Raw genomic sequence first — 10,626 nt, 5'->3', positions numbered from 1 at the left:
TTTTTTTGTGAAATCTGCTTCTTTTAGTGTCAAAACTACGTGTTACAGTCTTTCTTTTATGTATTGCGTTATGATGTTTTGTGAAAAATCTGTACATGATAGAGAAAAATGGATATCATTTTCGGATTCAGCATACAGGAATCACTGTAGAGCTTGTAAAAATTTCAAGACCATAAAACCATCGCAGGCCTATGTTATCAGTGTAAATGGTATTTAATTTTATTACTAAATGAAAATATCATTCAACATTTTGTGTCATTGTGATGTAAATCACACCCTCTCAGTTTTAAAGTCATTGACTGTCTTATATGACAAATATAGTGGGTGCTTGCATTATATTAATTATAGTAGGAAATCATGCGTTTAAGGTGATGAATTATAAAAAAGGTATGGCAAAAAAGAATAAAAAACAACTGAGGATAGAGTCAAAGACATTAATAAGTGTGTAACTTGGAAATACATTAAATTGTTTTCTTTTTAAGATGTCAGTTTTTCATCTAATTTGTTGAAAGTATGGGAGCTTTGGCCCTTCAGTTTTTCAGCCTTTTGTTTTCCCCCTTGTCTGTTCTCATGCATGAATTTTTTTAAAAATTAGAACATATGTTTTTCAATAACCTGTAATAATATTGGATTTCTCACTCCAAGTATTAAGTTTTGTATGTAAATTTTTAAGAGAAATTTGTACAATTTTGGTCATATATTAAAGTTTGTTTACAAATCTGATTTATACTGTTCTTTTTTTTTTACAGAATACGCAATTAGTTTTTGTGTCATTGTTTTGTAAAGGAACTACAATTCGTTCGTAATCACTTGTGTTACAATTATCCACTTATATATGGGTATACAGACAAACCCAAATAACACAATGAGGTACAGACTTTTTTGTAATGGAAAAAGATTAAGATTGACAACACAGAAAATGTCACCTGGTCTACCTTAGACCAGAGACTAAGCACTAGGACAGAACTGTAGATTTAAGTGTTTTTAATTCTTATACAGTCCTAGCTGAAGCAGTGAGCCTTATAATATATGTCACTTGAGATGTAACATCAGGGGCAGATTGGAATTAAAGGACTAGTACAAGCAATATTACTAATAGTGGCCTAATAGATGTATGGGCTTGCTTCAGTGTTAAAGTTTTCGCCAGCTATGAATATCAAGATAGAGCTCAATAGATAACTTAATATACCAGAAATAACCATTTTGATCCTGCAAATGGAGCAGTAATCAACTGGCAGAGTTAGTATTTGTATGTTGTGCCTAAGACATTATATGCTTTTTATGAGCAAATTGTACTTTTTCAAGATTTGACAGCAACGTATGCTGCAATTTTTGCACAACTTACAAGCAGTGTTCCCTCTGAGCTGGAGATTAATTTCTGTGACCTTGATATTAAACGAAAAATTTTTCTCACTCAACATCTGAAGTGAATTTTCAAGCATTCTCTTAGTGACATGTTGAAAAATGTTGAGTGATAGTAGAGAAAGACCCACATGTAATGATCCATTCTTCATGAAGCAACACTGCATACTTTCAATTACAGAAGTGTTTCTCAAATGGTGAGGTTTTTTTTTTTTTGAGAGTCCTTAAGGTGCACATATCACCTTTGTTATAAATTATGATGAACTGCATCAAGAAACATCAAAACGTTTTTCTTCCTTGTAGTGATTAAGGGGTGGGATTCATCTGGCTGAGAAACACTGAATAACAGTGCCCATTAATTATGTTGTGTACCTCCACTGTGCATTTTTCCATTGTGTCCTTGAGTGGTTCATTGTGAGAGAGTTCACCTGATATTTGTTTGACTCTTTTTGTTAATTTTTCAAGAAATCTTTCTTGCAGTTTGAGTTCTAATTGTGGATATTTATCATCAAGTTCTGAATTTATTCCTTTGATAAAATTATCTGTTGCTAATGTGACACCTTGAATATCCTGTAACATGGTTTTGAGCTCATTCATGGTGGTCATCATCATCAGGTGACATTTCAAGAGATCCAAGCAACTTGTCTACAGATATTTTGATAATGGTGTTATCATTCAAAATATCCAAAGATTATGTATGCAGTAAGCAGTATATAATTCTTTAAGATAGATACTTTGAAAGTCTATTCCTTCAATCTGATATCCATCTTTATTATTTTGAACTTCTATAATTAATTCCATAAACATTCTATTTTGATGTGCATGATATGACCCAAAAGTTCCGTTTAGTGCTGATTTCCTTGCACACCATTTTCACTGATTATTTATAATTGCCTGTGTCAATTTTCATCCACTATCTCAGTCCAAATATCCTTTCTCCTAGTGGATTCTTTAAAGAATACTGTGATTGAGTTGATAAGGCTGAAAAGAGATTCTGCAGATATGGAAGATGTAGTAGCATCAACCAATACAAGATTTAAAATTTAAGCCCTTTTGTGATGTATGCTGAATATAGTTATGAGCATTGGTTCCCAATCCTATTACTTCTAAATGTTGGAAATCTCTGAGATTTTAGAGTTGCTTATGACCTCTGAGGTTATAGAATCACTTTCTGCAACTTGTTCATGATGAATCAATAAACTTGTCTGCTCACTTACCATTTTGTGATTAGTTGTTATTTCTTCAATGTGACTAGAAGTTATTTGAAGTATTGCTTGTCACACTGGAAAAAATGTCTATAAATTTTGTACATTGTTTTGCTGCAGATTCTAACATTTTATTCTTTTTTTTTCGGCTCCCCTTTTCACTTACATTCCATTTGTAGTCTAAAATTCAGAAATAAGAATTAGAAAATTATATGTGAAAAGAATATTATCAAGTTACTATATGAGGTGTTCTACTAATCCTATACAAATAACAACTATTGGTTCAAAATATTACTCTTGTTATTCAGTGTAGAATATGTAATGCAAAATCCAGTTAATTTAATCAGTCAATAAAAATTAAATATTATTTATTGCCTTTACCTATCTGTACATGTATGATCTATATGTGATGCTATGCATAGATGCATCTTGTTTCAATTTTTACCAGTGTATTATATAAAAACTTTATAAAAAATTAGTGAATGATGTTACATATCAAATTCGAATGAATAAAACAAAGCCTAGTTAGTTTTTATGTTCGTCAAAAACCTGCATGTGCTATACATGAAGCTTTCTTGAATTGTTTGTATAATTTATATGGATAAACTTTTTGGTTAAAAAAATTAAAATCAATTTCTAAGAATGTATCAAATGAACCAGTTCACTGGACATTTGTCTGGTGTCCGATCAGGCCAATCTGTCCCTGTGTAGCTTTTTAACATAATGTAAGATTATAATATATTAATATGTCTAACATCAGATAAATATAATAAGTACTTAAAGTGCAGCATTTTGTAATAATGTTTTAATGATAGATTGAACAAAACTTAATTTTTAGTCAGTTGTAACCATTTTAGTAAATTTGGAAATAAATTTTTACTGAATAATGTAACAGAATGTTGTTCATCATCAATTAGACCAAAAGAAGAACATCCAGCACCACTTCAAGGACTTCACAGTCAAGTAAACTTATTGAAAGTCTTGCGGGAATCTGAACCCATCACTCACAAGGCGATCACTACATTTAGCTATCTTCGACAGGATGTATATGCTGAGTTGAGCCACACGGAGCAGGTTTCTGGAGTAAAGGTAAAAAAAATAACAGTATTAAAATATTTTAGAAACTCTAGAACCAATTAAGAGTCCCCCTTCATTCAGTGGACCAAGAAATAGAAAGAATTTGTATACCGCTATATTAAAATATGTTCTTAGCAATAGAGATAAAAAATGTACAGTATCAGTAGCTGACCAGAAAATATTTCTTAACTCAAATGCCCAAATGATATTATGGGCTTTGTCCATTTGATTGATTATGTACCCACCATAAAAAAAATACAAAATAAATCTAAATTACTCTTTTTGTTGTTTTTTTCTTCCTATAATGATTGTAGATTGTAACAGAAAACTACAATTATTTGTCCTAAACAACCTCAGGCTCATAACAGTTTACATTTGTTTTTATTTAATTTTATTCTTTTATTAGAAATTACCCAGTGAGCACAATAGTTCAAGTTACAATAAACAAAATATTAAACTGGGTAATGCATGTTTAGCTCGCATGTGTATCTTTCTGAGAAAGTTTTTAATTTAATTTTTGTTAATTTATGTTATTTTACCTAATAAGGTTGTAATATTTGCCTATTAGTTACTTTTAATATGCATAATAAACTTAGTTCTTATGGGTGGGTCTTGTACTTTTTTGCACTCGAAGTCTTGGTAAAAGTTAACCCTGATATGGGGTACAGTTGTTATTAGTATTTTACTGAATTTTTATTTAAATATTCAACTAACCCTTACATATAAGATTAATAGCTCAGGGTGTAGAAAGCCTTGATTTTATTATTATTATTGAAGTTGAGTCCAAGACTTCATCTGGCTATAATTAAGAAAAATGATTAACCCTATGGATACTGGTGGATCACAGATTTGATCATTTTGACTAACCATGTAACCATACATATTATAACTGAATTTATTAAGTGTATCTTAACAACATTTGGCAAGCTTTTAGTAAACATTACAAGTCAGTTTTATACAAAAAATAAGATTTTTTAACAAAGTATTTTACTGAAGATTATTCTATGAATTTACAAAGCCTTTACTCGGTCAGTCTGAGTGAAAGGTGATTTTCATACCAAGAATAAATACTTTTTTTCATCTTACACTTTTTATATTTCATATGCATAACTCCTAGAACCTCTTAAATTAATATGAAGTTGTTGTTTTTTATAAAACTTTATACATTACCTATTATTTTCTCTAATTGTCACAAATTCATCTGTGTACAGTAAAATGAACAATATGAAATAGAATCAAAAATATGTTGTTGTTTTTTTCTGAACTGTAAATTGTAACAAACATTTACAATTATTTATTCTGAACGTTTCAGCTTTCTAACCTTTGAACAGTTTAAAGTTTTATCCTTGTATTTTGCAACTTTCTTCAGTACCATGAAGACGAGTATGTCACCTGGAAGGAAAAGGAGAGCTTAGGGCAAACAAGTTTCAGATTACATTATATGAAGTCAAACCACTCGTATCTCATGTATTCATCTAGGAGTGATCATGAAAAAATGTGTTAATTTTTTCATACAAGTTTTCTTATCTAATCTAATAAATTTTTAATTTTTACATTTTAGTTACTTTTATAAAAAATATATAACATTAAATAAAAAAACTAACATAAAAACCAAGCACTTACTTTAGCATTGAGGCACTCTGGTGCATGGTTTAGTAAACTTTTTTTTTTTTCACTATGTTGGTCGTCCAAAGATAATTTTTGTAGCTTTCAAATATGAATTTTAGAACAACAACAATATATTACTCACTAGATTAATATCCAGAAACTGTTGTAATTTCTCTGGCTTTCTAACTAACCTATAAATGGGTTAAAAAATTCCATTACTGGTCAGAGCAATGACTTTACTCAACACAATTCAAGCTTTTCTTGCAAACTATCAGCTTTAAGAACTAAAACAAAACAAAAACCATCTGATTTATGTATTTCAAAACATACCCTTCCTATTGGATATAAACACGTCTAGTAGCAATGTCAGACAGAATTATAAACGTTTCTTAAAAGATGGAGGATATGGGTGAGGAATGTCTGTGCGGGTTGAACAGTTATAGTGATATCTTGGTAAAGCAAAAAGAAGTTGGAATTTTATATCCTAGCTTGTCAATATTGTAAAGTACAGTAATACTTAATAGTGATGAAACAAAATGGCAGCCATAAAAATCGCCCATATAAAATCACCCTTAAAATGTCGGAATATTAACAATGAATATTTCACAGTATTGGCTGAGCAAAACTAAAGCTTATTGTGCTTAAAAAGTCACCTAAATCACTATCTACCTGTTTATGGAGTGAATCAAAGTTTCACTCTTTCAATTAATTTTCATCTAAGTAAGTGACTTTGCCAGACAAGTGTGTGTGTAAAATGGATGATGTGCTACTTTGAGCATATAATTAAATTTGAAGGCAGGTTGGAATAAATTCTGATGAGTAATATAATTGAATCAAGTATATGCACACCCCATGCTTGGTATTGCTGGTGCACAAAAATATAGCTAATAAAAAGGAACAAACAAGTATAATAAATTTTTACATTTTGTAAAAGCAAGTGGAGATCGATATATAAGTTACTTAAAATTTAAAACATTTTATCCCTACTTTTGCAAATCACTGTAATTATGTTAGTCTGAGCCAAAGTAGGGATAACGCTTTTTAAGTTTTAAGTAACTCAGTTTTGTAGTTAGACTTTCTTGTTTCAATACTTTTTGTAGCTTTAAAAACTTTGTTACTGTAGATAGCTAAGTTATATATATATATATATATATATATATATATTGATCCCTACTTGTCTTTATAAAAATTAATTTTTTTTTATTATACTTGTCTGTAGTATGCCTGTCTAGTTGGTTGAACAATTTAAATCCCATATAAACAATGAGTAAAAATATATACATATATATAAGTCACAGCACCACCATGTCATGTGACTCATAAAAGTGCAAATTGGGAATCTGTTTAAATATTTCTTTTTGAAATTAAGAACTTAAAACTTAGATATTATTAAAAGTTAAATTATGAACTATGTTTTTAGCTAAGTTTATCAACATGCATTGATGATAAAGTAGTTTAGATTTTGAATGTAACTCTGTAAAAAGATTGTGATATACGCACACTTTGACGCACTCATATTCTTAGGGTTAGTTACTAAATAATGATGATAATACTAAACCCATATTTCAAGCCAGTCTTTCTAATTGAGTATTCAAAAGTTCAAACCACTTTTTATATTTGATTCTGAACTGAGTAGATTAAATCTTGAGCTAGAAATTTTTAGCTCTTGCATAGTCCTATAATAGCAAATCTATAATACATAAAACATTATTTCTGAGAGTAGTTTAAAAATCCCTCAACTCAGTTTTTGACAGGTTTTATTTGGCCTGCCTTAATTACTCATGAGTGTTTATTATTGAAAACTAAGTAGTTTCTTTTTGCTGTACAGTGGAAGCGATACCCAGCTTTGAATCGGTTATTAAAAGGTCATCGACGTGGGGAACTTACAGTTTTTACTGGTCCAACAGGATCAGGAAAGACAACTTTTATGAGTGAATACTCGTTAGACTTGTGCATGCAAGGAGTAAGTAAAATTAACCACATTTATTAACATATTACGAGTTAAAGTGATTCCTTCTTGTTCTATATTTTGTGTGTGTTTTTCATTTGTGTCTGATTTATTTACAAATATTTATAATGTGTTTGTAAGATATATATAGTGAAGTTGATTTATATATATATATATATATGTAACATTGAGATTAGAATCTAGTCTAGTTGTTTCCTGTGTTTGGAAATAAATGATCCAGTTTTTTGCTAACACTATATATATAGGTAGAAGCTATCTTAAAGTGTGAAATATGTATCACAATTCAGTGAAAAGTTTAGAACTTTAATATTCCTTTGCCTTTTTATAGTATTTAGCGTGTAATATCGAAGGGTCACCTACCCTTAAACAATTTTCTTGAATATGTTTATTCTTCCATAAGATGTTAATTTTTGAGAAATGCTTTTAAAATGGTGCATCATTTTTTAATATCAAGTTTTGTCACTTACTTTTGCATACAAACTTTACTGTGTAAAAGTGTTTTTATGGATTGAAAAAGCATTATCATTTGTCAAGTCTAAAGGTATAATAATGTAAAATGAAAGTATTCAATAATTGAAACTTTTCCTTCTTTTATATTGTTAGGTTAACACTCTGTGGGGGAGTTTTGAAATCAAGAATGTTCGCTTGGCTAAAATGATGCTCACACAATTTGCACAGTAAGTTAAAAGTAATTCTTCTCTCACTCACTCTTCTTTTCTTTTTCTATGAGTTATTTAACAGTAGTCAAAACAAGTAACTCTGTGACTTAAGCTCTGTTATTCAGTCATTCACCGTTTGCTAGAATGTGCAAAATTTAAATGTTTTTGTCAACTTCAGAAGAAAAAAGTAGGTGGTATTCATAAAGATATATTTGCACTTTATTTTGTCAACAAGAGTTTACCAATATAAAATTGACTTTATCTGTAATCATGTGGTAATGAACATTAGGAATCCAAGTAATAGTGTGAACTTATAATCATGCGATAGTGAACATCAGCAAACCAAATAATAGTGTGATCTTACAGAATACCACTGGAGAAGAATCTCGAGCACTATGAGCACTTGGCAGATAAATTTGAACAACTTCCACTCTATTTCATGACTTTTCATGGTCAACAGTCCATGCGTAATGTCTTGGATGTAAGTTACACTTCTGTGTTCTTGTCTGATTGGCCTTGTTGTGTTTATGGTCAGGTACCTAATTAAAAAATAAGATAAAACTTATTTTGGGTAATCAAATAGAGTAAAACTTTAAAATGTTCAGTTTAACATGTGATTGTATCTGTTTTCATTGCAATTGATGTTAACCTGGTAAAACAGTTAAAATGTTTTTAATTTTGTTGTATTTCAGATTAACAAGTTTTATTGTCACATATGTAAAGTGACTAACTTAATTATCAAATCTTCTGTAAATGTTGCCAACCTCATTTATGTTTCTAAAAGTGAAAATTTTTTTATCTAAGTAGTTGGATATTAGTTGTTGTTTTTTATGTATGAGTGTGTGCATGCAAGATTTGTTACTTATCTTTATCATGAACTTAATCACCTGCATAGATTAGTAATGTCTAAATTGATTTTTAAGTAAAGCGGCAATTTTGACGCCATTAATAATAATCTAAAAAGACAGCTGCTGTGTCTCTCTCTTCCACAAGTAGACTTTTCAATACCACCCAAACTTAAATTGTGCTGCCCTTTTATTATCTTTCACAAAATTTAATAATATTACATATTTAATATTCATAACATTTTAATTTCTGGTGTCATGATATAGTAAAGCTGTGTGATGTTAAATAAAGTACAAGATGTTAGACAAAGCACTTTAGACATACAATGTTGCTTGTTTGTCTCTCATGATTGTGATAATTATCAATGAAAGATCTGTAGCTTTTCTAGTGGTTTCTAACCTTCTGAATTTATTAATTTTTATATTACTAACTTTAAAAAAAAAAAGACATAATATCATCAGTGAAACCATTAAAATCCTGATTTTTGCTCAAAATATCCCAAAACCCTGTAAGCTATATAAATTTAAAGGTGTTAAAAACCTAAATTTATAACAAATAACATTGCTGCAAAATCTTTAATCTATTATATTACCATAATTATTCCTTACAGTATTTGTAGGAAATATAATGTATTTTTGTAGCAATTTTGATGTGTGAGGAAGAATTCAGACTTCATTATCAGAACATTAATGGTGAATTCTGTCATCATGTACAAAGTAATGGCTTTCTTTGTGGAAATTTTACAGAGGGTATAGAAACTCACATTTATTATTATTATATTTAACTATATCTTGGACTGTGAAACTATAATCTTCTATATATTTTTAGAAAGAAAAAAATTAATATTTTTGCAGTGGTCCACTTGTATGAATATTATTTTAAAACTATTACAGAGTTTTCCAGTTATATCATTGGCTATTTTCTGTTGAAAAACTGATTTCTGAAAACATTTTGTTCACTAGGCCATGTCTCATGCTGTGTATGTCCATGATATTCAACATGTTATCGTAGATAATGTGCAATTCATGCTAGGCACTAGTGAAGACAACACTCGACTGGACAGATTTTGGCGACAAGACCTTCTTGTTGCATGTTTTCGAAAGTTTGCCACCCAATGCAACTGCCATGTAACTTTAGTCATGCACCCCAGAAAGGTAGTTATTTCTTTTTATTATTGAAAATATTCATACTATACAGTTCATATCCTTAGGACTGTACTTGCAACTTTATAAAGGTTTGTCTTAAAGTCCTACAAGTCAAGTTTTTAATCTGGAATCACACAGGGTGCTTTATAAATCATAATTAAAGTTATTCCAATGTCTTGGAAATTTAATAGTGTGGTGTAAGTTACAAAGATCAAGTTAATTTATGTCTAGTTAGCTTATACATGCAGATGGTGACTTTAAAATTGTTAATAATGTTCTTTTAGAGCTGGACATGATGGTTTAAAAATTACAGGGAAATACAAATATATATAATAGTCAACATTAATTTGTTTCTCAAATGAGTACATTTTTCTTAATCACTACAAAATGTTGAAAGTGTTTGTAGTAACAAATGCTTTTGTGCATTACTGTTCTTCTTTGAGAAGTAATTTAATACATTTGAATACATTTTTGGTGTCAATTCTGTAAACTCTTAATAAATATTAATAATTTTTCTAAAGTAAATACTTCAAGAAATTCTGTAAAATTAGAATTACTAATGTGATCCATGTAGATCCCATCAGATTTATAAATACATTTTTCTATACTATTTATGACCAGAGTGCTTGTGGGTCTTTCATAGCATAATGAGTCACACCAAAAAATGTAAACAAAAATATCATCAACATTGAGATTAATCCCATTAATTACTACAAGGGTCTTCTGTGTATTTGAAATAGAAAGTGAACCAGTTC

The 10,626-nt window shown here is 29.5% G+C and overlaps 1 protein-coding gene and 1 long non-coding RNA gene across 6 annotated transcripts in view; one reads left to right on the top strand and one right to left on the bottom strand.

Annotated features, from left to right (window-relative positions):
* Positions 1-10,626, top strand: part of LOC106470580 (twinkle protein, mitochondrial-like) — a 33,567-nt gene that overhangs the window by 20,964 nt on the left and 1,977 nt on the right. For all 4 annotated transcript variants that reach the window (XM_022399194.1, XM_022399195.1, XM_013931143.2 and 1 more), the window contains 5 exons: positions 3,485-3,656; positions 7,081-7,215; positions 7,825-7,898; positions 8,247-8,361; positions 9,689-9,880. In XM_022399194.1, coding sequence (XP_022254902.1) covers positions 3,485-3,656; positions 7,081-7,215; positions 7,825-7,898; positions 8,247-8,361; positions 9,689-9,880 — 688 coding nt within the window. The remainder of the gene's footprint in view (positions 1-3,484; positions 3,657-7,080; positions 7,216-7,824; positions 7,899-8,246; positions 8,362-9,688; positions 9,881-10,626) is intronic.
* On the bottom strand, positions 3,561-8,368 carry LOC111088598. 2 transcript variants are annotated; one of them, XR_002613069.1, is made up of 4 exons: positions 8,245-8,368; positions 5,395-5,443; positions 4,966-5,036; positions 3,561-3,645 (listed from the first exon to the last, which is right to left on the bottom strand). It is a non-coding gene; the product is annotated as an uncharacterized LOC111088598 (long non-coding RNA). The 2 variants fall into 2 exon arrangements; XR_002613070.1 differs by lacking the exon at positions 5,395-5,443 and having other exon boundaries at positions 8,245-8,330.

Source organism: Limulus polyphemus, unplaced genomic scaffold, assembly GCF_000517525.1.
Source record: "Limulus polyphemus unplaced genomic scaffold, Limulus_polyphemus-2.1.2 Scaffold4098, whole genome shotgun sequence".
Lineage (NCBI taxonomy): Eukaryota > Metazoa > Arthropoda > Merostomata > Xiphosura > Limulidae > Limulus > Limulus polyphemus.
The sequence above is the reverse complement of the archived record's forward strand: the minus strand, read 5'-3'. Positions and strand labels throughout refer to the sequence as shown.